General features: G+C 40.3%; 1 protein-coding gene across 9 annotated transcripts in view; it reads right to left on the bottom strand.

Moving 5' to 3' along the window:
- The window catches only part of DST (dystonin), a 302,875-nt gene that overhangs the window by 139,889 nt on the left and 137,032 nt on the right, over positions 1-25,954 (bottom strand). For all 9 annotated transcript variants that reach the window (XM_040599286.1, XM_040599277.1, XM_040599279.1 and 6 more), the window contains 13 exons: positions 23,847-24,013; positions 8,945-9,057; positions 8,700-8,806; positions 8,053-8,172; positions 7,622-7,717; positions 7,415-7,542; positions 4,422-4,515; positions 3,943-4,097; positions 2,640-3,102; positions 2,424-2,552; positions 2,142-2,219; positions 1,870-2,031; positions 1,649-1,753 (listed from right to left, as the gene is read on the bottom strand). In XM_040599286.1, the coding sequence (XP_040455220.1) occupies positions 1,649-1,753; positions 1,870-2,031; positions 2,142-2,219; positions 2,424-2,552; positions 2,640-3,102; positions 3,943-4,097; positions 4,422-4,515; positions 7,415-7,542; positions 7,622-7,717; positions 8,053-8,172; positions 8,700-8,806; positions 8,945-9,057; positions 23,847-24,013 (1,917 nt within the window). The remainder of the gene's footprint in view (positions 1-1,648; positions 1,754-1,869; positions 2,032-2,141; positions 2,220-2,423; positions 2,553-2,639; positions 3,103-3,942; positions 4,098-4,421; positions 4,516-7,414; positions 7,543-7,621; positions 7,718-8,052; positions 8,173-8,699; positions 8,807-8,944; positions 9,058-23,846; positions 24,014-25,954) is intronic.

Here is a 25,954-nt window from a genome sequence, read left to right as displayed (position 1 = left end):
CTTAGGAAACACAAAAGTAATGTAGCAAACACAAGCATCTAAACCCAACCTTCTCCTCACTCAGGAAAAGCAAGCTGCAGCAAAGAAAATTAAAAAAAAACCCTGTCACTACAGCATAGTTAATGTTCGGAAGGGTTGTGAATTCCCCATCCTCAGACACATTCAGAATTCAGCCAAACGAAGCCCTGGCACTGCTTTAAGCAGGGACTGGACTCATCTCCTGATGTACCTCCTGTCTAAGCTCATCTACAACTCAATCAAAATAGCTGGATTTTTGCCTGGATACAAATCAGATATTAAAGCAACACTGAATACACAATAAAAACAATTAATCAGGACTCACTGCAATGTGTAATTTAGTGTAACAGTTGCACAGGAATTTAAAGAGCAGACCCCTACTCTACTGATACCTCCTACACCGTCTGCAGGGCGCTGCCACTGGAGATGCACTGCAGGAGCGTTCACCAGCAGAGGGTACCCTTCACTTTGTGAAATCACCCAGAAGTCTCAATTTTCAATTCCGTATGACTCAGGGAATTTAAAAGAGTTTTTCCACTGGCTTCAATGAATTTCAAACTAATGCATTAATGCATAGATTCTTCTGTAGATAGAAAAGGCATAATCTATAGAAAAGGCATAAATTTCTTTTTTTTCTTTTTAAATGTCCCAATATGGCATTATTGCAGACTTTATAATCTGCATAGTCATCTTTACTGCAATGGCCTGGTTTCATAATATGCACTTTTAATGTTTTCATATATTAAGTATGTTACACTGCTAAGAACTCATTAGAACAGAATATACTTTTAAAGACTAGAATTCCCCACATCACAGTAAATGTCATGAGAAGGAAGGGAGGAGGTTTCTTCATGTTTCCAATTTACACAGCTATGCACTCACTGAGCTAAGAACCATAAAAATCCATCCCCTCTGACTGTTTTCCATTCTCATATAATAAAGCAGCTTTTTATTGTTTTCATTTTTACCACTCACTGTCCGTATTTAGTCTTTTCTTGAAGATCTACAGGGAAAAGTGTTTTACATTCTCCTTTGGAAACTTGTTACGACCCTACAACAGCTACAATAAATTTCATGTAAGCCATTTACATATAATATAAAGCTTGATTTATTACCTGGTCAGATTTTTAACATCAAAACAAGTTTCATAATTCACTGACAAATAAGTGAAGTTATGAAACCAACCTTAAACCATAATAGGAACCTGTACATCTAGTAAGTGACTAGAAAAGCTCTACTGAAACTTCTAACAGGAGAGAAACCACATCAGGACTGTTCTGTGCCCTCAGTTCACCAATGCAATTTGCATCAATACCTCTAGAAGCTGAGGGCGTAACCAGAAACGTCTGTACAGACAAACTCTGGGAATTTTAATTTTAGACTTCATGAGGATTTTATCTAAGCAATCCAAGATGTAACCATAACTTTACAGAAGTGTTTTAACTTTTTGGAAACTGGAAGACAGAAAGAACAAAGATGCTGAATAGCCGGGGGGCAAAAAGGTCCCATTATTCAGAGTCTTATTGTTTAATTTCCTATGAGTTAAAACTTCCTCTCTTTTCCCCAGAATCTAAGGTCTATTAAATCACACAACTGTTTTCTTGTTTGTGTGCTGCTTTTACTAACTTACCTCAATGGTTAGCCTGGCTGGGTGATTCTCAAGAAGCAACTGCTCAGCTATTTCTTGTACTGATTTAATAACTACTTCTTTTTGATCAAGTTCTCTCATTAATTCCTTGTTTCCAGACAAAAAAAAAAAAAAAAAAAAAAAAAAAAAAGCATTTTAGAAATCTCTTTAAATGCTTAAAAATTATTTCATTATTCCCTCTGGATTCTAGTAGCAATACATACTGCATGGTATTCCTTTTTTCTTGTTATATTGGGGTTTCTTTCACTCCAGTCATATGCAACCTCTTCCTCTTCCTTTTCATTCAGCCATATCAGCTCTCTAGTAGCACGAGAGACAAAATTGTGGAGAGTATCTAGATGCCTTTCCTGATTTCTTGATGTGTTCTTTATTAAAAAGAAAAAAATAATTAAGAAAATCAGAATTTAAAGCTCATCTCTTATCAAATATGATGTACACTGAAAAGCTGAACATTAAAGGGGTGTGACAAACTTACCAACAGTTTTGAATACTGACTCTCCAGTTTGTGCAATTTTTCTGCATAGCTGAGTTTAAGAGGGGCAGTCATTTGGATCTGTATTTGGTATATGAGATCAAAAGACAACAAAAAGGTTAGTTATGTTAAAACCATTAGATGTCCTGATTTCATAGGTCATCTAGAGTTCAGAAGTAAAGTAAGTAAGACTGTGAAACCCAAATACAGTTCTAAAATTCAACATTAGTTTATAGGTCACCTAGTAAGAAAATAACCAAAGAAATAAAGAATATGGTGCTGTACCTCACTGATTTTAGCTTCTTTAAGGCTGGATTCAAACTCTTCAATAGCTTTGTGGACATTTTTGTGATTTTCTAAATGGCTTTCAACACTTGGTAAATCTGAACCCCATTCTGCTCGATCAAGTTGCACCTTACAAACACGAATGAAAAATTAGTCATGATCTACAAGGAGTAAACAAAATAATTAGAAGTGGACTGTTTCCGTAAAGATTGCTACCTGCATTTCTTCCACCCAGCTCAATAGGTCCTGGACAAATTTCATGTTCACCTCTTCTTCTGTTAAATTCTGATCCACAAAAGCTGATTTCATAAGAGGTTTTCTGATTTGCATCAGTTTGAGTGTTTGCAGAGTCTCACCATCTACTCCTGTCACATAGCTTTGAATTAACCGTGGTGGGATGCCTGGTGTGTAAGCGGGAGTGATGGTTGGTGTCAGTCTGGAAGTAAGACCTGACGAAAGGGCAGATGTCAAGCTGGAAGAAGTCAAAGTAGGTGTTAACCCTTGGGTCATTGCAGCATTTAATTCAGGGGTAAGGTTTGTTGTAAATCCTGAGTTTAAGCTTTCGGTTATTCCTGATATCATCAGCTTTGTCTGCTCTGTTGTCAGTGCATGCCCCTTGTTGTACACAGAAGAACATTCGGTCCGTATGGCCATCAGTTCATCACGAAGTTTTGCAACTCTATTAAAATAAAAGCAAATAAATAAATATAAAAAAATCATTTCAATGATGTTTATGATTAAGGTTTTTCATGTTGCACTGAACAGCAATATGAATTCACGTGGTTTATTACACTTCAGTTGTACTAAGCATTTCTATCAGAAAGTATAGGCTACGTCAGCTTACACTTCTATCAATATAGATGATAGATGCAGAAATCAGGCAATGACTAGAAAACCAAATGGTATGGGCACTAGCGTGTGCCATACACAGTTCCAGGGACTGATCAGCAAAGCACAAATCTTACAAGACACTACATGCCGCAGTAGATCAAACACCTACAGTTCACTGCCAAGGAACTATTATGTGCTTGATCTCACACAGTTCAGGACAAATCCTGAAAAATTTTGGAGCCACTTTTCATAAAATCAAAGTATGCTATTTAAACGAATCCTGGACACATTGCTATATATAAACTAATGTTACCCCACTTATTACCTGTTAAGACACCTACAGCTATCACCAGAAAACTTACCTCCATTTTTAGAATCAAAGTCAGTGAATTCTAAAAGCATTTTAGGTGCAATAAAACAAGCTAACATCTTTACACTCAGATATCTAGTAAACATTTAAATCATGTTCTGGTGAATGACTTCATTTTCACAAATTAGTACACACTCCTCTTGTCTTCAACAATGTTTGTGGGCAATGTACCCACCAAAATACCGGATAATCTTTACTTGGGTGCCCAGTGACAGATTGAGAAGTTGATCCGTAAACACAAAGATTTGAAATTGTTGCCCATAATGGGTATCCATATTTGGCACATGTATTGGTTCATATGAATACACTGTAAAGTACCTTTGCACAAGCTGGTCTGCCTGATAGTATTTTCCATCAATAAGAATTTGGGCATCAATCACTTGTTGGCGGAGAAGGTTCTCAGATTCAAGAAGATATCCGGCTATCTCTGCTTCATGTTGGAACTGAAGCCCTGACTCTAATCGCTTGGTGTCCTGAATCAATAAAAGAAAGCCATTAAGCCTTGCAGCTAAACCAAAGAGAAATAAGCTGTAAGAATGCCTACATTTTTTGTAAAAAATTCTGATCTTGAAACAGTTGTGAAGCATTTTATCTAACTACTGATAAAAAAATGTAACAGAACTCACTCTAGGCCATTTTTGGTATTTTCTTGAAGAAATGCTAAATTAGCAGTACAACTGAAATAAAAGTAGCAGCTATTAAGTATGCAATCAAAAATCCTAAAGGACTTTTAATTTTTTTTTAAGTAGCCAATCCACCGCAGGAAGTTCAAGAAGTAAAATCACCGACTGACTTACAGACTGCAGAGCGTTCCGGGCAAGTATTAGTTTGTCCTCACAGCTCCGGCTGTCCCGCTGAATCCTGTTCGCAATCTGCTGCAGCATTTCCAACCTAGGTGATGCCAGAGCATTTCAGAAAAATAAGTTAGTATTAAAGTTATTTATATTTATTATACATGTTGCGTGACTTTAAAACAAACAAATGAACAAACAGCATCTAACACAAAGCACAAATACATATGCCAAGTTACCTGTTTCCTTCTAAGGTGCCATTACCGAAGCTTATACAAGATTTAATCAGGGTGGGACCACAATTAACAGAAAGGAAATTTTCATTAGAGTCAATGCTGGTTCCAGCACTAGTACTGTTGCTAAACAGTGAATCACTGCTATGATAGGTATAACTACTGCTATTCATTTTTACATCCAGAGCATGGTCCTTCTGGCTGTTTACATTCGCTGAAAAATTAAAAGACAGAACTCCTACAAAACGAACAGCTCCTAGGGATGAAATTTCACTACTGGCTTTCGAAACACCTAGCACTCCTCCTTTAAATAGGCTTCAGTACGCATATTCAAAACCCAACAATTAATATTCTGCCAGCTCTTCAAAGGATTTTACCTGGGGCTATGTACGCTACCTTGCTTTTGGCTTCCCTACCTTGCATTAAAGCTTTGCAAGTACAGACTAGGCAGCAACATTAGGGTGTCTCTAAGAAACAGACTGCCAAATATTTCATTTAAGTGTCACTAAATGTCTATAAGCCAAGTAAGAACTTAAAGAAGCCTTTGCAGTGTTTGTCGGGCTCTTCAATGAAAAGTTTCAAGAAGAAGTGAAGTGAGAACTCCACACTCCACGGTACTACTATACAAAACACCTTCAGGTTAGGTTGGGCTGCCTCCTTTTCCTTCAAATGGAACTGCGCAATAAAACTGGGGGAATATCACGGTTAATCAGCTCATAACAATATAATTTGAGACACCTGTACACCATCCAACCCACCATCATTACTACAATGTCCAAGTATGCATGTTTACTAACTGCCCTGTCCCACTAATCTGTCCTACAAATTTCCCTTCAACTCCTTCCACATCCACAGCTAATTGCTTCTTGCTGTTTTGACCACAAAACAAGAAAAATCTGATCACTGCCCTTTAGTTTATGTTTTAACTCAGAATTTGGGTTAGGGGTGATTTTTTCAGTATTTCACTCCCTGCTTTTAGGACCTCCTGAAAAACCATACCCACACCATGACTGTGTTTATGCAGAAGAGCACAGCAAAGGCATAAACACACCCCTGCAGTAATGCCAAACTCTGCTAGTTTTGCTAAGCAAAGCTCAGTTTGGCAGTCTCCTCACTGACATCATATTAATTTTGATCCCATACACCAATATGGTCACACATTGTCTATCTGCGTTGACACTTTCAGATGTATTTAACAGAACTGCCGGCAAAGTTTTAGTATTTGCCAAATTTCACTATTAGCTCAGGTCACATTTTTGCCAAAACTGAATCTCATCTCAGGAGCTGCATTAACAGATCGTATTAGCGAGATGCACTAGTAACCAATACAACAAACATAGATCAAGTTCGTGTGTCCAGATCACCAACAATTTTAACTTGATCACTGAGCCAGAATCACTTTTCTCTCTCATTTTACAGTGACCACCACATGCAGTGACCATCACCGCACAATCTGTCACTTTAAGTGTGTTTAACAGCCCTGAAATGTGGGAAGTTTATGTTTGTTTACCTGTGCTCAGTCCATCTGAGCAAAAACATAAATAAACTAATGTCATTTACACACATTCTCAACAAAGATAATCCAGCCTTCTGCAAGTATGAATAGAATTCCTTTTGGCAAGGGCAGGCACTAGCTTTGCTTTTGGCAGGTCAGGACAGATTAATCTACAAGATCTAGCAGGTTGTATTTCTTCTGCTGCTTTCCAATTTTCTCCTCTCCATGAGGGGGGACAACTCTATACTGAGGGGACAACTTCGTATTCCTCTATAGGAACTTCTCCCGCAGCAGGATGCTGTGAAACCTCCCAGTGAATCTGCCATTTCAGTTATGCTCATGTTTTTGTAAGCATGACACATATTTAATCAACTCTGACCGTCTTCAAGATCTTCTCCGGCTAAAATCTGCCTTTTTGAGGACTTCCTACACAATGGTCTTGATTTTTCACACTTCCTTTTGGATACCTAAACCAGAGAGAATGATCACCCTCTTGTCAGCAGAAAGCCAGTGCCTGGATTCTCTAGAAGGTGATTCACATCTCAGGTATCTCCTCTGCATGCTTGAAGTTAAGCAGAATGAATCCAGACTCAGGACTCTAACTGCAGATAGAAGCCCAAAGATTCAATTAACTTAAAGGGGTTTTTTAATTAATGAATGGATAGTACCTGTGTCTGTCACAGAACTCAAAAACTATACCATTACAAAGCAGAAATGCTTTATGACTGCATCAGGATTTTACACATGCCCAGCATGTTATTAGTGATGTACAAAACAGTGTCACACGTTCTACGGCCACGGAAGACTGCTATGCACTCGGCACATCTCGATGCTTTGTGTGCTGTTGTATACAAGCAACTTTTAATCTCAGAACAGGACATTAGCCTATAATGCTGTGCACCAAGTGAAATATACATTTCTTCTAAAGGATAATGATATTGTTTATATGAAATTAAGTCCAAATGAGACTGCAGACGTGATATGAACCTAGCTCTAACTGTACAAAGAAGGTAGCTGCATCTAAGTGCTTTGACAATCTGAGGCACAGATACTATTATTCATCATTCAGCTTCTGAGACCACTGAAGTTAGCCATCTGGACCTGCTTCTATGAAGTAGGTAAAGAACTTCAGGCCTTGAAGAAAGGCAGAATTACTTGATCTGGAAAAATAATGTGGATGTTACCATGGAAAACGGCATTTACAGTTTTCAGTACAGGTTAAAACAACAGTAAATGTATTAACCAAGCCTGTCAAACATTTACTAGCATACCTCTCTACTTCAGGACGAAGGGTCTTCTCTCTTTCCAGCATGGCAATAATAAGCTTTCCCCATTCTTTTTCTATATCATTTGGATGGTAGCCTTGAGGAAGTTTGATGCGTCCAAATTCTATCCAGACCTTAACAATTCATACATATTTGTTATTTTAAGCCACAGAAAGGGGACTTCTATGCATTTCAATGCATGTTAAAACTTACCTCTAGCAGTTTATATAGACGTTTAATTTTTGATTTATCTGTCTCCTTTGGTGGAATTTCTGTTTCTTTAAACTGTAAATATTGATTATAAAGTGCCTACAGAAACACAAAAACCATCATCAACTTTTAGTTACAGTGAATATAACCTTACTCTCTAAACCATCTCCTAATATTCTTTGTAAGCTGACAAAAATTCTTATACTATTCTACTTGACTTCTACAAAAAATGATCAGTGACAAGCTAAAAATTTGCTATTGACTGTTCATATGTTAGTGATCTATTTATTGTACTTTGAAATGGTTAAGGTGTAGTACTGTTCTACAGTTGATTTGACTGTATAAATCAACAAGCACCTCATTTGTTCAAGCATGCTTTGAGCCAGTAAGATAAAGTGTCATTCCAACAAGAAGTTTAAGACGTTACACCTCACCTTCAATTCCACAGGATTGTTGGGAAATGTTCTGTCAGACATTATCGTGACATGGTGTCTGATCCACTGCATGAGGTAGTTCACCATATTCTGATATTCAACCCATTTGACTTCAACATCCTACCAAAGCACAACCCGGATTAGAGATCAGAAGAAAATCAGAGAGCTCATTTTTGCTTTATCTATTAAGTCTGAAGTCTTCACACACACAGAAAAAAAGATTTCTAAACCCTGCAATTGCTCATTACAGCCCACTTAAAGCTTCCAAATACATGATTTCACTCTTCAGTTCTGATCCCAAATAATTCCACTGAAAACACAAAATTTTCCAGTTTAATAAACTTAAAATATGTAAGAATCAGAGAGGCACAATTTATAGGTCCATGACTGAAAACCTTTATCTTTCTAACCTTTATCTTTCTCCAACCTAAGCTATATTGGTTTTAGTTAAGCTCTTTGCACAAATATTTTCATGTCCAGACCACGAAATAAATAGCTGCTAAGACTCTAAAACCTCAACCTAGAAAATCATGTCAAAGAGAAGTGTGACAGCAGACCGATGGAAGATCCAGCTGACATTTAAGAGCTGAAATGAAGAATTGTATAATGAACCTCACACACTACAGAAGTATTTTTCTCCTACTTACATTTGCACTGATGCCTTCACCACCTTCTGGTACTTTGGGAAATGCATCATAAAGTGATGACACATATGTTATTACTGACTTCTCATCAGGTGAGGAAACATCGACATCTAAAAGAGCAAGACAGAACAGCGCTTTACCAGGTAGTTGTAAGAATGCCCACAAATATGCTACAACCTGCAGGCAGATTGGATTTTATTTTAATGTTAAAAGAGTTTTTGAAACAAAACCCTCTGCAGCTATCTTACCTTCAGGATCCAGAAGCCTGGCAACACCAAGTTTTTCTGCTACAAAAAAAGCATGTTCTAAATTTGCAAGGTTGCTTTGAACAGCAACGGTACTCATGTCTATCAGGTCCGGCCTGCCAAATAAAAATAATAACACTTGATTAGAACTCTTTATCAGTTTTAAATGACTGCTGTATTAGTAAATCAAACCAAAAGCATGGATGGATACAGCAACAGAGTTTTCATCAAAAAGGATTTCATTAACATCATGTGAGCAAGCTGAGGTCAGGGCTAAGTGATAAACCAAGCAGCAGGCAACTACCAACGCTGTCAGTTCTTCTTCATCTACAAGCTAAAGTTTCTAGCCAGCGTTCTAGCCAGCGTTTCAATGTATCTTTCTTTTCTTATGCATATTTATTCATGTGCCTTGCCATTGTATTATCAGACCTTGTCCTTTCCACTGCCCTTGATGAAGTTAAACTCAACTTTTCTCTTAGGACTCATTTATTTCTACTGCCCGTAAGTTTTAATCATTCTGCATCAAACTCATCAGTACATGTCAGAACCCATACAGAAACAAGTTCAGTCACAAAAACATCACTTTAACCTGGAAGACAAGTATTCTTACTGGGCTTTAAAGAAGTCTTGTTCAACCTGAATTGAAGCCCTGCTTTCAGATAAACACTGCTGCCAGTTCTCTTGTAGACAACCCTCAGCCCCATGCGCTTACACCTTCACACTGCCAGCCACAACACTCCTGTTTTAATGAAATATGTGTCTTAAGCCAATACTAACTATAAACATTTTTAAGGGCCGTAAGTATTATCCTGTACTGATGTCACTAGTTTAATGTTTTAAATTAGTTAGACTTCAAAATTCATATTGTCCTTCAGGTTTGCTATGTGGTACTTGGCTTTCAGATCTTGCAATTCTGAGGGCAGAGCATGTTACCATCTGCCTCTTTCAGCAGCGGGAATCCTCTTAGCCAAAACAACTAAAAGGAAGAAGGGATTTTCAAAGATGCTGAGCAAAAACTCATCCCACTGAAGCCAACTAGAGCCACAAGGGTCTGAAACTCTTGCTACTGAAATCCTATGCTACTGAAAACCAGACTCACACTGAAAAAAAATGAAAACCAAACCCCAAAAGAATATGACATATAAGCTTTAGTGAACTATTCCGTCCTTAAATTTTCTCTTTTTTTTTTCCCCTCAAGAAACTGGGGTGGGTTTTTTTGTTTTACCTAGCATAAGCTTTAAATAATTGCAACAGAGAGAAATAAAACTGTTAACATCGTTAACGAATGATAAGATTTCATTTGGCAACACCCCAAATACCCTTGATCACAAAATGATACTAATTTTGGGAAACTCAATACAAGTTTGTCTTTGAACTAACTACAAGGACACTGTAAATAAAAATATATTTCTTTTCAGCCCTGTGGAATTACTGGTTTCCTTGTGCTCTTCAGAAGACAAGTTTACAAAACAGATAATAATACAGCACCTATTATTTCATGAAAGACCATTTCATTAATAATAAAACTTAAACAGAGTAAAAAGAAATATAATCCTCCCAAACCAGAGGGATTTTCCACTTCCAATATGCTTAGTGGGAGCATGATCAAGTTTATGCCATTCTCCTCTGAATATCAGTACAATGAAAACAACGTAATGAAACCACTATCTGTTGCTCTTAGCAGCACAGAAAATCCATGAAAAATAAAAGACAATACCAGAATAAGAAACAGAGCACTCCAGTCTCCTGTTTCAGCCACAATAATGGAGAGGGTATGAGTAATAAAGATTGCTTTCACAGCACAGTTTTGACAATGGAAGCAGGTTTCTATAAGCATACACTGTCGGTTTGGTTATATTTATTCACCTGCCCTCTTTACATGTGCTTCACGCTTGATAAAAATGGCCCAAGAATCATTTATGCTGCCTGTTCGATTGCCAACTCTCAGAACAAGAAAGGACAAGTTATCTTGACTATTCCCAGAAAACGAGCTGCAAGCTGCAGAGACACTGACACAATAATCTCCTTCGAATGAATACAGCTTTCGCTTAGATGAAGAAGAGGTAAGGTTTTTCTCACTGCAATACAGGTAAAAATCAATAAAAACTACTGTTGCCCAATACATCATTTTACACTGGTGCTGTGGCTTCACTCCCCATCTGAAGAATCGCCCCCTCTGTGAGATTCTTCCTCCCCTTTTAAACATACTTTCCTACACCTGCAACTCCTACCAGCACAAGGTTATTCCAGTTCCTCTTTAAAAACAAGGGAAAAATGCCATAAAAACTGCTTTTTTCAGTTAATTATACATTTAACACATAGCACACTGACCTAGATTAGCTGGTCTATATTTATCTCAAGTCTCGATCTACCAGAAAATACTACAGAAGACAGCATTCTTCTCTGTCTTGATAGTGCTTGCCTTTGGTTTTTTGAAGAAAGAAGGCTCAACAGCTGACTGAGAACAAGCCCACTGGCAACTTATAAAAGGGAAAAGACAGGTAACACGACTTGAATGCAGAAGCACCTGGTACTGGCCATGGAAGTGCATGCTGCCAGGGGCCTGGGGCCTCCACCCTCTGCTCGTCATCCTCTCCTCTTCCCAAATAGTAGAGGGATAGTTGCAAAGCCACAGGAAAAGGAGCTTACCCCTCAGAGCTCAGCAAGAGACTTTTTGTAGCCCAGAAAAACACATCCAAAAACACGGCTCAGGAAATCACTGATTGCCACGTTGTTCCTTTTGTTTAAGAGTGTCTTCTCATGATTTTAAATAAAAATAGAAGTTGGTTTTATCTGCTGTAAGCTTGCAGTACCTGTCCACTAACTGGGTACACAGGAATTTGCATTTGAGCATGCACATGCAGATTTCAGTGCTGTGATCACTGATCACCATCCTTCTCTGAAGAATGAAGGAAATCCAGTATTAGTGAGCACATATTGTGCACAGTGAGTGTTGTGGGGCTGTATTATAAAGGCCCACAAATATTTTCCAGTATCTTTAGTATTTAATTTCTCTTTTGAATTTTGAAATATACAAACTGCTTAAACTGCAATTGTTATGAGTATCCTTCTAATATGTATTTATTTAATTGTCCTAATTAAAGTAAACACCCGATTTAAAAGCATCACCCATCATGGCAAACATTTTCATTTTTAAGGCAAAAGAGAAAATACATTAGTTTTGTAGAAGCTATTTGTCATGTATTATAAACATATTTTATATCAACTTGCATAGCACTATTAAGTGGTTTTATACATAGTCAAGAACAAATTAAATTAAATGCACTTTACGTACAAGACAATGACTCTACCTTCTGTCATAACATTGTGAGTCATCTTATGGTAGATTTTTCAGCAGGCTGGGCCCCTGCCATCAAAACACACACATAAACATCCCAAACACCAGTAAGTTGGAACATTCCATGCAAAGGAGATGCTACTGCAGCCACACCTTAGTCAAGGGGTTTGGCTTCTATATTGTGAGTCATTAATTATTTCATTTGTAAAAAGACTGGTGTCTGCCATTTGAGATCTTAGTTAGTGTAGGTGTTGGAAATTAGACACAATTTGTATCAGAAATGAGGAAAAAAAACCCTTGTGATTTAATACCACTAAATTAGGAAGCTGACCAAATTATGATCAGTTTAATAAAACAAATACCTAGCACCACAAAGAGAAGCAATTGAAAAATATCTGCGGAACAGCATAAAGAAATGAAGGGGTTTATAATGCAAGTTACATGGATCAAATGCAAGCTTTACTCTGCAAAGACTCCTTGGAATCAAACAGTTGTGCACAGTAAAGTTAGGCACATGTAGATTTTCCCATAGCCAGAATGTAACAGCTAGTAAAACAGTTTAAGATCCAAACTAGCAGCTGCAATATTTGCCCATTAAAACAAAAGGTTAGATTTGAAGAGAATTTGATATATCAAAGTGGAAAAAGATATTTAACTGAACTTTTATTTTCCCAGTCAATGATGAAGAAACCACATCCTTCTCTTCAATGTTCCTGGATGACAGCTGCCCAAGTTACAACGTTTAATCTATTAAAGCATCCCTACATCAGAGTAATATTCCACACAAAAATACTGTTAATGAGTTCATGTTAATGAACTATCTAAGCTGCTTAACCTGTACAACTCTGTTTCAGTCAAAACTCTGGACATTGCCTGAGTAATACCTGATATTAAAAGGATGTTTCTTTCTTGGCTTATACTGAGCGGAAATAATACAATGATTTTCAAGCAGAAGTCCCAGAGAAAACATGACTGAAGATGCAATGTAGAGTGAAGTGTACACACCACTATAGTCCAGTTAACTTTTCCACTGCTGTAACCACAAAATGCCTATAAAAATTAAACAAATCCATTGCTTCATTGTTCACAGACAATTGAAAAGGATGGGTGCCAGAGAGAGTCATGCATTTCTCAGGGATGGGAGGACTACTGAAACAAATTAAAGGCCATGCCAAAACATATAGTCACAAATACGTTTTTTAAAAAGACAGCAATAGACTACTCAGATAGGATTCAACACACATTTCAGAAGGGCGCACAAGAAGTATCATTTACTCTAGAGATTTTGGTTAATAGCAGAAAGATTGCAAAAAGGAATCAGAAAATAGGAAACGTCCATGTAAAACAGAAATTTTAGTTCCATCTCTACTAACATATAACTCCTGTTCCTTTCCCAGGAACTCTACAAATGAGATGATGAAGCAAAATCTATTAATATTTAACCTAGTATACAGTAACACCTACCATTTAACCTATCCTTTAACAGAGTTTCAAAAATGCTAAAAAATATTTACACCAGCTTATATGTAGAGTCAATGTTGGGGAACTTACTAAAAAATTTGTCTCCATGTTAGGTACAAATCTAAGTCTTGTTCAAAACAGCTTGCCAAAGGGCCTGCTTTGGAAAGACTGAGGCATCAACACGATGAGAATGACTCCTGGACTCAACTAACACGTACTGTCCTTGTGACCGATGCATGTCCATCAATGCCCAACGTCAGACACAGTGCTGTGTACATTGTCATAACCATGAGATCTTATAGTGCTGGAGGTACCCTTTGCTAATGCATATGCCTACCACAGTTATTCTCCTGATCTTTTTTCCATTGTCACATGGGAGCTTCAATATAAAGGATGCTGTGTCTTAGGCGGGAAAAAAGCTGTACAATACTAGCTGGTTTCAGTAACTCAGTTTCAGAGAAATTGGACCCTCAAGTTTCAGAGAGGAGAGTAAATTCAGATTTCCTTCCACACAGTCTGATTACTTACAGAGGAGGGAGAGGAGAGTTTCTGCTCAAAAATGGCAAGCAGGTACGACTTTGTGGCATTAAGGAGGAACAGATCTCTTCCATAACCAGAATCAAGGACCACAACATGGACACACAGCACAAGGTTCTGTAGCAAGTTCCTTGGTGTCAAAAAACCCACCCTGAGGAAAGGAGGTTCCATGTTGACTCCTGGGTCAACATATCTTCCACTATACCCTAGGTGACCCTCCTTTCAGAAGCTCTGGATTCCTTACAAAATTGTGGATTTGTCTCAAAAGGATCTATGTACAACTATCGTTCTGGCTTCATTGAGTTTCCTGCTCTACGCTAGGAAAGAACCCTTCAGTCTCAGACCTCAGTATTTTCAGACAGGAATATAATTCTGAAAAAAACAATTGCAAGTAACAGTGCAACAAGAGCGCACTATTTACAGATACATTTTCTGTATGTTCTTCAGACATCCCAACATGTTCATAGAATCGTAGAATGGCTTGGGTTGGAAGGGACCTTAAAGATCATCTAGTTCTGACACCCTTGCCAGGGGCAGGGACACCTTCCACTAGAGCAGGTTGCTCAAAGCCCCATCCAGCCTGGCCTTGAGCACTTCCAGGAATGGGGCAGCCGCAACTTCTCTGGACAACCTGCTCCAGTGTCTCAGCATCCTCACACTGACGGATTTCTTCCTAATATCTAATTGACATTTATCCTCTTTCAGTTTAAAACCATTCCCCTTTGTCCGACTGCTATATGCCCTTGTAAAATGTCCCTCTCCAGCTTTCTTGTAGGCCCCCTTTAGGTACTGGAAGGCTGCTATAAGGTATCCCCAGAGCCGCCTTCTTCTCTGGGCTGAACAACCCCAGCTCTCTCAGCCTGTCTTCAGAGGAGACTCTGATCATCTTCGTGGTCCTCCTCTGGACTTCTTCCAACAGGTCCATGTCCTTTTTACGTTGGGGCTCCACAGCTGAAGGCAGTACTCCGGGTGGGGTCTCACCAGAACAGAGCAGAGGGGCAGAATTACCCTTGTTACATCAAGCCTTCCAACAGAAAAAGAATTAATCTTTTAACTGCACCAAAATGAGGAAAAAAAGCCCTCAGGTACCCTAACATTAATTTAGCCCCTAACAATATACACAGCTAATTCAGATAATTCCTTGTATCGTGCATGTCCCTGATTTGACAAGCACGAAGTTTAATAAACCTGTTGAAGCCTCCTGCCCCACCTTCGTTAGCACAGCCAAACTCTGACTTGCCATACCAATTGATCTAGATAAAGACAAAACTGAAGCATTGCAACATCAAAGACCTGTGAATGAAACTAGGAAGGATCTAGTCAGTCCTTTCACCAGCTTTAAAACCAGATTTTACATTCTGTTCGTAATACGAGATGTTTTTGTCATCACAAAAACAGAAACGGTATAGTAACTTTTCCAATTTTTGCCTATGATAAAATTTAATAGGAACTAGGCTCATAGCTGTTAACCTCAACCTACACTGTACAATCTACAGACATAATCATAAGTAACATGCCTTCCCTTGGAGTGTCCGAATACCAAAAACTCAACCACATTATTTTTCTGTTCTGCTCCCTGAGAAAACTCCCTCCAGAACCCAGCACTGACTGCCTTCCCAGTGGGATAAATACAGTTACCAACAGGGAAGAACGGTGAGGTACTGCAAGGAGTTCAGAAGACTTCCAAAGGCTCCTTGTGCCATCCTGCCTTGGAGGCAACCATTTCTCCATGTGCCACAAATTTGCCAGAAGCATTGCTGGAAGACCAAAACCTCTCTGATTTATCATGGGCACGTATACCACCACTGTTCAGACACCATACCCTTTTGGATAAAGACTTCTGACACCCTTGGGTGTCCTGGCCTTTACCAATCAAAGGGTAAGAGACACGTGAAAGCTGAATTAAAAACTGACTTTTCAATCCAAAGTTTACTTTTCACTTTACATCCATTTGGCCTAACCAAGAGAAAAGTTTTGATTTCATCCCAATAATTTTTATTTTTTCTTCTCAGTTATTGCAAAAAGAAAACCGTTATCTTTCATTCAGCTGCTACTTAGCAGTAGGATCCAACACAACATACACTGGCATCATTTAAGTCCAGCTCTAAAATTAATCAACCCAACTGCCTGGAAGTCTTCCATCTAATACCCGCTAAGGCTAACCACCACCACAACACAAGATGTTAAAATTGCAGGCCTTCTTCCAGTACTGTTTTAATATAGCCTTTACCAAGAGCCATCACAGAATTTTTCTGAGTGCATTCAATTAAGCTGCAGCTGAAGTTACTTGCTACTTCTAAGGCTGTTATATATACATATATATATACACACGTGTGTGTGTGTGCGCATACTCCAGCAAGTAACATTAAAAGTATGTCTGCTTGTCAATGTTTTTAATCTTCCAAAATGTTCTCTATCTTTTCCCAAATTGATACTTCTTAATTCCAACTTCATTTCTTCTCCATAACAAAAACCGTTGAGAACAGTCCATGCTTCTGAACAACAAGGAGGGTGGGAAGCGGGGGGCAACGCACCCAAATTCACATTTTCTTTTTATTAAAGCTGGGTAACAATAAATTGCGAGTCATAAAATGGCAAGCCAAAACTAGCAGACCCAACTAATCTCTTTATTTAAAACATATCCCCTAGCATTTTAAGGCTTGACACTGTGTAATATTTAGTTTCTTTCTCATTCATTCCCCAAGGGCGTTCAACATGCTAGGGCAAATAGAGGCATCACTATCCCTCCCCTTAAGGAATGTACCCGATAAGCTGCAACATGTTTTAACATCAGAGGGATGCCACATGCACTACTACCAGCCAGGAGCTAAGTGTTCAACTAACTATACATATGCGGCAAATTGTCCTGGGTAAGTTTGAAACAGCTTGTTCTAAACCAGAACAGTTATTTAGCAAACAGGAATCTAGCTTGCTCCCTGCTATACCACACTCCAAAAACCATATGCTTAGTAATTCTGAAAGCATACAGAGTTATCATAGTAATATTTCAAAAGCAAAGCACTGTGACCCTGGAAAATTTGTCTCTCTCACTTTATCTAGCATTTACACTGTTGCTTCCTTTGGGAGCAGGCTCTTTGCTGGAGCTTCTGCTCCTCTTCCACCCACATGAAGCAGCCAGTGTACTTAACTCTTTCTGTGCTGCATTCATTGTTAGCCTCTGCTCCTCTTTCTTTGGGAATAGCAGCCATTTTTTTCCCTCACTCTCTCTCTAAACTGTATACAGCTTAAAACTACAGGCATTGTTACGATCTTCCACAATGTCTACCAGCAGCAAAGCTCTTTTGGATCAGATCCCCACACTTCAAGAAAACAGTAAAAAACATTTGTCTTCAGACTTGCGCTCAAAATGCACACCTTCAAACTCTAACACCTCTTTCTCTCTCTGCAGCATTTATTACTTATCACTCCTGTTAGGTGGTGCCAAAATTTGTAGACAACTGTCTGCATGTGGTCTCGGCAAGCCTTGGTATAACGTTACATGAAACAACCTAGCTTGTTTTCTTGCTTCAAATCTTTCATGTGTATACTAGTCCTGCTTGCTTGTCAGACTGCTGACTGAACTAAACACAGTTCACGCACTTTTTTCACTAACCAGTATCTTTTGCATTAAATTCACCTAAAAGTCCACACATAACTGGACATGTCTATGCTGAAGGTGTACAAAAGGCCAGATCAAGGGCCCATGACTCTTTAATTGCTAGTCCTCCCCACGGCACAGCCATGACCCCTTGTGACCCACACCCTCCCAGGCAACACATGAGCCCAGCTCAAGGGACAGCTCTGACCCAGGACGGCTCTCAAGAGGCTGCACCCTCTCTGGGGGATGGAAGGGAGACTTCAGCCACACAGACACAAGCCCTGCCACACTGCTTACCCACAGGGCCAGAGTGCAGGGGCTGAACCCACTTCATTTACTGGAAGAGACCTAAGACCTGAAACTAGAACTTAAAAAACACAGCTTTATCTGGCAACTGACCTTGCAGTGCTTCCTGAACAGATGCTATTTCTCACCATACAGGCACCGCTGGGGCTACTCATTTAATGGTATTATCTAGTTACACAAGAACATACTGCTCTTGCTGGGATTCCTTTTGTAGATGCTAGAAGCAAAATTACCTCTTTATTATAAAAGTTATAAGCATACAAAAATAAAATGTAGAAATAAGCGTATACATTTTTACAAAAAGCGTGCACATCTGACATTAATCTTCCTATTGCCCATCCTTCACTTTTTTCTTCAGAAAGTAAGATAAGCTGGCCTGTAACCATGTCTGTTTTCTAAGTATCAGTAGCCACTGTCCTTAACAAAGTGTCTACAGGTGCCATTTATCTGTAAATCTTACAGCTAATATTTTCACTATTTCTTAAATTCCATTTTCAGACACTTCTTAATGGAAATTGCCTGTAGTCCTTATGTACCTCACAGCAGGCTGAGGTCAAAAAAAAAGCAGTTTGTTACTTTGGTGTAACTCTTTATTTAAATTTGCCTTGCTTTAAAATAAAGTTATCTGCAAAGTGTAATGTAGATCTATAATTTAGATTACTAGCTCCAATTGGGCATGCAACTCCTAGCCTTCATTTTCTATGGACACCAAGTTTCTATATACTTTAACAATGGAATACAGTTCTAAAAAAAACAGTATTTCTTCTTCCTGAGTAAAAGTCATGCATATATGAAAATGAAAACACAAATCAAGAGCATTTAGCTAAAACACAGTCTAGTGACTAGAAATACCGGCCAGAAGCAGGGCAGCCAGGGGGCACCAGGGCAGCCCCAGCCCTGGGCATTTACAACGCTGATCAAAGTCAGCCTCCAACTCTGAAGCGTAGTTTACAGGTTTTTGCTATGTATGATACAATGATATGAAAGAAACATCACATACTTCTGAAACTGCCTGAAGTCAGATTTCTTCCAACATAATATATTGAAGTAAGTAACACAGGTCTTCAATATAAAATCAAGCTATAAAAAGCCAATTACGTAACAGATGAGACATACAGCACATTCTCGAATCCCCTGGGCGTATCTGTAGCTTTCACTAATGGCCTGATCACAGACCTGAAGAAAGGTGTGGAGGTTCAAAAAACAGCCTGAAAGCTGATCTATTTAAATAGAACCATACAATTAACAAAACTGGTAGTGTTCAGTATTAAAACTGACTTTTATAATTTTATTTGTTCTTTCTATGTAAGTACAACTATTCACATGCAGCATGAAACAGCATGAAAAGCAAAATCCAGAGCCTGCAATGGAGCCCCCTGAGGCAGTTCTGGAGGCCAGTGTGGAGCCCTATTCATTTCCGAGGGATTTAACCATGTACAGGATGTTTTAAAATGGAAGCTTTAAATATTCTTCAAGAGTTCAGCCGAGTAGTCTGCAATCTTACCCTATAAATGAAGACCACTGGAAACTGCAGAAAACATAAGCAACCTTCTCACATGAGAACAAATCATATTTTCCTAGATTTGTAGGGGAGGGGAGGGGAGAGGGTGGAATCAAGTTGTATCTGGAGCCAAGATCCTCAAATAGAGTAATTTTTTCCTCTCGTTTCTGTCATTCATAAAATTAATTTCCTTGATGTAAAGAACACTGCAAAATCACTGGAAACTCATTCATATTCTTAATAGAAGTAGAGATAAAGTGACTGGAGGCCCTTACACAAAGCTCTGACAACCTAACCCTTGTCGCTCTAGAGGAAAGAGAACAAATACCCTGCATTTGCTCAGGAGAGAAGGTGACAGACTTGAGCGTGTGTGACCTGGCACCCGCACGCTGCCCACCTCCCCCGGCTGCCGGCATGGCTGTGGGTGCACAGAGCGCAGGGAGACGGGGAGGAACCTGGCTCGCCCAGCTGCCACACACCCGCCTGCTGATCTCTGCTGAGATGCTGCAGTGGGTACCACAGTTAGTTATGCCAGGGAAATGTCGGCTTTATCCTGCTTCTCCCACATGCCTTAGGGGGAAGCAGGAAGCTGTGGGAAATCCATGCGCTATTCCTGCAGTTCTGCATCATAAATCTTAGCTGGCTTGCACCAAAAGGTGCTGGGATCCTCTGCCAGGACAGAAAAAAACCCAAGAATGGAGACTGCTGCCAGCAGCCCAGATGAAACTATTTTCACTCGCCATTAAGAGCAGGTGGGCTGTCCGCCCCGCCGAGGGGAGAGGCTCCCTGCCCGCTGTAACTGATTCACAGCCCAGCCCCTCACCCAGCCCCCCACAGCTTCAGCCATCTCCTCAAGTCTTGAAGCTGGTGCATACTTACAATTTAAAAAACTGCTTAAGCCTGGAAAAAAGGCATTTATAACCAGCCACTCCAGTCCCGTCGCCTAGAACCAGGCAGTGACATCTCCCTGTCTCACAGATGACGCACTGTAGGGATCACGCCGGACCCGTATGGCTTCTGTTTGCAATGGCGCATCCCGAGGGGGCCTTTTGGTTAATGGCGTCAGGGCTGTGAGCATGGGTTTGCCTGCTGGTGCGTGGGTTCAGCTCACAGTGTGGCTCCTGGCCTCTGGGAGCTGCTGTGCTCTTGCCTCTGGCCCCTGGCCGAGCTACAGCCCCTGCAGTGGCACAGCCAGCCCCCCGGCCCACACACCAGGCCCAGCCTCAGCCCACCCCCAGGGCCGTGCCCAGTGCCGGGGCTGCCCTGGTGCCGGTGGGACGGGCCCTGGCTGCGGGCCCTGCCCTGCCGCCCCGCCGTGGGGAGCCCCCACTGCTGTGCCCCGACACGGATAAACGTGCACTCTCCATCCAATGTACAGCTTACTGTCGCTCAGTACACCTCCAGTTCGAGATACCATTAACACACCCGGCCATTTCTGAGCCATCTGGCTATTACTGTCATAGCACTAAATATCAGTCCCTTAAAAATAGACCTGCGCCCATTTAAATCCCTTCCAGGACCCCAAGTCACATCCCTGCTGAATTGCCCCTTCCCCACTTGCAGAGAGCGGATACTGCTCCTGGTCCCGGGTGCAGGGTGCTTTTGTAAGGAGAGGTATCTCCAGCCAGCACGGCACACCTGGCACAGGAGGGGCAGCCACGCCGGCCACAACTGACAGATGTGCACCCGCAGGGGTGCTCCGTGGTGGCAGCACCGCAGTCCCACCCAGCTGCTGCGCCAGCAGGCATGCCTGCTCATCCACCCTGGAGGACCACGTCAGCTGGCAGCATCTGCAGGATGCTCACACTAGTTCCTGAGACCACCTGTGATCCACAAACTGGGAGCTACTACAACAGGCAAACAGAGCATATGGAGAATCACTGCCAGAAATGTTCACTTTTTTTTAGTGTTTAATTTACTTACTTCTCAGAACACAAACCAAGTTTTAAAAGAGCTCTCTGGAGTAAAAAGCTGTAGTTAAAAATATCAGGCGACTGTTTGGGAAGACCATTCCTGTCTTGTGAGCAATAGCTGGAAATTATTATCTCTGTTTTAACGGTACAAAATGACAAAGGAAAGAAACATAGCAGCTCACTGAAATCAGTGGAAGAATCTCATTGATTTAATCAGCAAAATGGAGTCCAAGAATCTGTAACCTCTCACAGCAAAAAGACATCAGACAAAGACAGTAAACATGCCTGGGAAGGACACGGGATCCTTAAGTGGAGTTCTCTTTACAGGAAGAGGATCAACTAAATGGAAACTGGCACAGAAGCACGCAAAATGGGGACTCTGCTCCTCAGCCGCTGAATCATCTGCTTTGTGCAATGCACTCATGTCAAAGGTGCCTGTGGCTTCCCCACTGAAACGCTGTGAATGAAGCTCACAGAGCACTGCCAGGAACGCTGCCCCAGCAAAGCAGCTGCAGGTACTCAGTCATATCCCAAGGCATTAACATTCACACAGCCAGAGGACAGAATTCAAGTTTCTTTGATTATTTATTAACTGATCTGTACCACAACTACTAGTTGCTGAGCTGTAAAGGTTACGCTGCTCTATGTAAGTGGTATAAGGCTCTGAAGAAGCTCTGGAAAATACTTTCCTTTACTTTGTCTCATTAAGTGCCTTCCTTTTTTCCCCTCCCATCTCTCTATCTTTCAAATTGTTTATTTTTTTCAAATACTTGCCTGTACTATGTTCATTCTGTTGGCTGCTCTGTTCTGAAATAAAACACTCAAAGGCTTTTGCCAGCTATTTCCCTTTGTCTTGCCAATGTTACTAAAAGAAGACTTTCTTGCCTGTATGCCCCTCCTCCCTGACTGGGTACCCAGAACAGAAGCATAGTCAGAAAAAGACCTCATTGATTCAGATGCAGCTTCATTTTACCATGAAGTTATGCACTGCCACAGCTAACTTCTCTGGGACTCGGAGCACTCTATGTGGGCTTAAAGCCTCTCCGTACAGCGTGTGAGGAAAAGGCTGCATCTGCTTGACGCGTCTCCCATTTTCCTTTAATGTCCTAGTCCCCATACCACATGCATGTTGGCTCTGCCTAGACCTTTTTCTGTGGTTACTCAAGTGGTCCCAAAGAGGAAATCCAAGAACAGAATAATCTGCTCCAGTGTCTGTTCCCTGGAGCTGCATGAAAACACACATTTGGCTTTGCTTGGAACACTCCTTTGGTATTACACCAAGAAAGTCATGTACCCTCAAACTTCCTTACGATATGCCCCAGGGCACATGGCACAAACTACGTGTGCTACAATAAAACCTAGAAAGTTGCAAGCCTTGCACAGTGAAGGACAAGTCAGCACACGCTGATTAGCCCAATGGCCAGAATACTCTCCCATGTGGCCCTCGAAGACAAACACCTCCTTATTCAATTCAGGTACCAAAAAATGTACAAAAAGAGAGAGATTCTGCTAACCAAGAGCACAGCATAGCACAGCACAGCAACGGTCTTCAGTCTAACTCTTCTGATGAGCTTTGACAAAGTCAGCTTTGTCAAGAGAGATCTGTTCTTACTTAGAATCCAAAATCAGAAATCCTCTCCTGTCAGTAGACATCTTCAACTGTACTTGAAGTTAACGTATTGTGTCCTTTTCGCTTCTAGCCTCAGCCACCAGAGGTTCTACACATGCCTGTTTAACTTTGTCAAGCATCCGGCAGCACAATTCCCTTCTCAGACTGCGAACATTCAAGCCAGCTGATCCCATTTTCCATGAGAATAACCTGCCATTTTACAGGAGAAGCATCTCAGAGTAGATCTGGACTCCAAACAGAAACAATGAAGATGCTCAAGGCTCCAGGGCCATGAAGTCATACAGGGAAGAATACAGGGATCTTAGGCTTTCACCAGCAGTGCTGTTTTGGACTCATGACCAGTTCTGCCTCTACCCTGCCTATAATTGAATGTCACTATGACAAAAAGGGACAGTGGAGAAGATTGAATCCCAGGAATATTCTTCTCAGCAGCTTGGAGGTGCCCCATAAGAGGTCCGTAGCATTCAGGGAGATGCTCCTCTGAGGAAGGAGGGACACACAAGAGCTAATGAGGCATCCTTCAGCAGCAAAAAGCAGGGAATTGCCCAGGAAAAGCCAGCGTCATCTCCACCGTGCTGTCACAGGCATATACCACAGAGCCCTCTCTCTATGTACATTAAAATGCTGTAATTAACATTTTCCAATAGAACAGGGTATTTACCTGTATTTATGAATGATGGCATTAAATAATCTTCCATCGCGCCAGCAGGTAGTGAAATTTTCACAACGTATTCCAGCATAACCCTCGGTTGTCTGCTGTGACCACAGGAGCAGCCTCTCTTTAGCAGACATGTCCTCTGACTCTCCAGTAACATGGATATCAGATATCTAAAAGAGAGTTAATTTAAATATTACAATTACATCTAACCCAAATAACATTTAAAATATTGCAGAAAACCACTCTGCATTGCTGAAAAATTTTCTGTCTGATATCTGCATACATGAATATGATGATTATTTATGTGCTGTATCAATATTCTTTCATGTCTTATCCTTATGCACTCTTAAAATCTTCAATATGAAATAAAAAATTCATAGCTTCACAATTTTCTTCAGTTACCTAGTTCTCAGCCTCTTAATTTCTGGGGACAATATAATACTATTACAAAACAAAAAATACTTACCTATCTCTATTTTATGCTGATAATGTGCATTAAAAAAATTATATATTATACCTATTATTCATAAACGTTACATAATTACATATAAAATACAATCTTTCATATGTATATACTTCACACCTATGTAATATTCATTATCAATATTATTCATACTTTATTTAGCTACAACGTTCCTGTTTTAAAACAGGTTAAATTATAATATACACTGCTCTGGAATTCCGTAACAAAACAGTCATTTACATTGAAAAGTGATAATAATCGTTTTAGAACAAAATTTTCTGAGAAGTATTTTAGGAACGACTAAAAGACTGAAAGATCCTAAATAAAAATTTTGCCTGACACAGAAGGTTTGGGTTTGTATTATCTAAGCATTATCAACTTCAAATCGGGGAAAGCAGGAAAGCGTTGGGAATTTTACACACAAATACCCTTTCTAGTACATTAAATTCTCCCCTAATGAGGTTCAGTTAGTTTGCTTAGAAAACTACCACTGTGTAAACATGAAGCAGACATTTCCCTAATTTGCACATGTATTGCTTGTACCTCATGTTATAGAAAATATACGCAGTGTAAATCCAAACTTCAAGACAGAACAAAAAGAAGATATGCTTTGATAAAGAAAGTGCTATCACATGTTCTTTCTTCTAAGTGACCACCTTTTTCCTCTCATTCAATCAATAACATTTATGTTATTATGAAGACACCTAAGAACCCAGGTACCATGAGGCACTGTGTAAGGACATGAGTACCACAGCTCAGACATTATAAAAAACAGGCAGCGGTGCTTGGACAGAATCAAGAGAGCTTGAGACAATGCCAAGATTTGTAGGTGGACAACAAGCACCCCCGCGAACCCAGCTGGAAGAGACTGCACCACACAAGCCTACACCCAGCACCATGGGGAGACAGACAGGTCTCCTCCGGCTCTGGTGCCAGCCTGAGGCCAGGGCTCACGGGACTTTGCCCACAGACGACTTTGGGGACGAGGTAGGTGCTCGAGCTAGCTGCAGAACAGGCTTAATTTGAGCTATGTCAATTCCAGCCATCCTGTCCTAGTGCAAACCCAGGAGCTATGCTCATGAGGTCAGATGGGACCAACAACCATAACGATGCCTCCTGGCCTTGAAATCTCTGCACACAAAGGTATCTTCTGTCTGGGCTCTTCCTGGGGGAATTCAGATAGGCTAGGCTGGAAATCATGGGGTTTTCTCACACTAGAGCCACACAAAACACAGTGCCAGGAATAAAGAGATGTAGCTTTCCCACTGATGCTGCTATGTCAATGCCTAACAGGAGGTGGTGGGAAGCACAAGGAAGCAGGGGACAAAAGGAAGAGCCTTAGAGATCTCAGGGCAATGTAGCTGCCACAGTCCTTGCTGCAACTTAACCACTTTTGACACTTTCAGAGGCCAATGAGCATTTACAGCTGTATTTAATGCAAGGAACAAATTATTTTCTATTCAAGTATCCACAAAATCACTAATTGTGAAAGCTGTTCTTCAGATACTTATCACAGGCCATCATATGTGCTGGCTCTAGGTAAGGGAAAAATACAAGCACCAATGCTAAAAAGCAAAATAGTTTTAACTGTTCAACTAACCATAAATAACCTCCAAAGATCTGACAGCATTTTTTGCATCCTATTGTC

The sequence above is a fragment of the Falco naumanni genome, chromosome 6 (genome assembly GCF_017639655.2).
Source record: "Falco naumanni isolate bFalNau1 chromosome 6, bFalNau1.pat, whole genome shotgun sequence".
Taxonomy (NCBI): domain Eukaryota; kingdom Metazoa; phylum Chordata; class Aves; order Falconiformes; family Falconidae; genus Falco; species Falco naumanni.
Note: the sequence above shows the minus strand (reverse complement) of the source record. Positions and strands in the feature narration are given on the sequence as shown.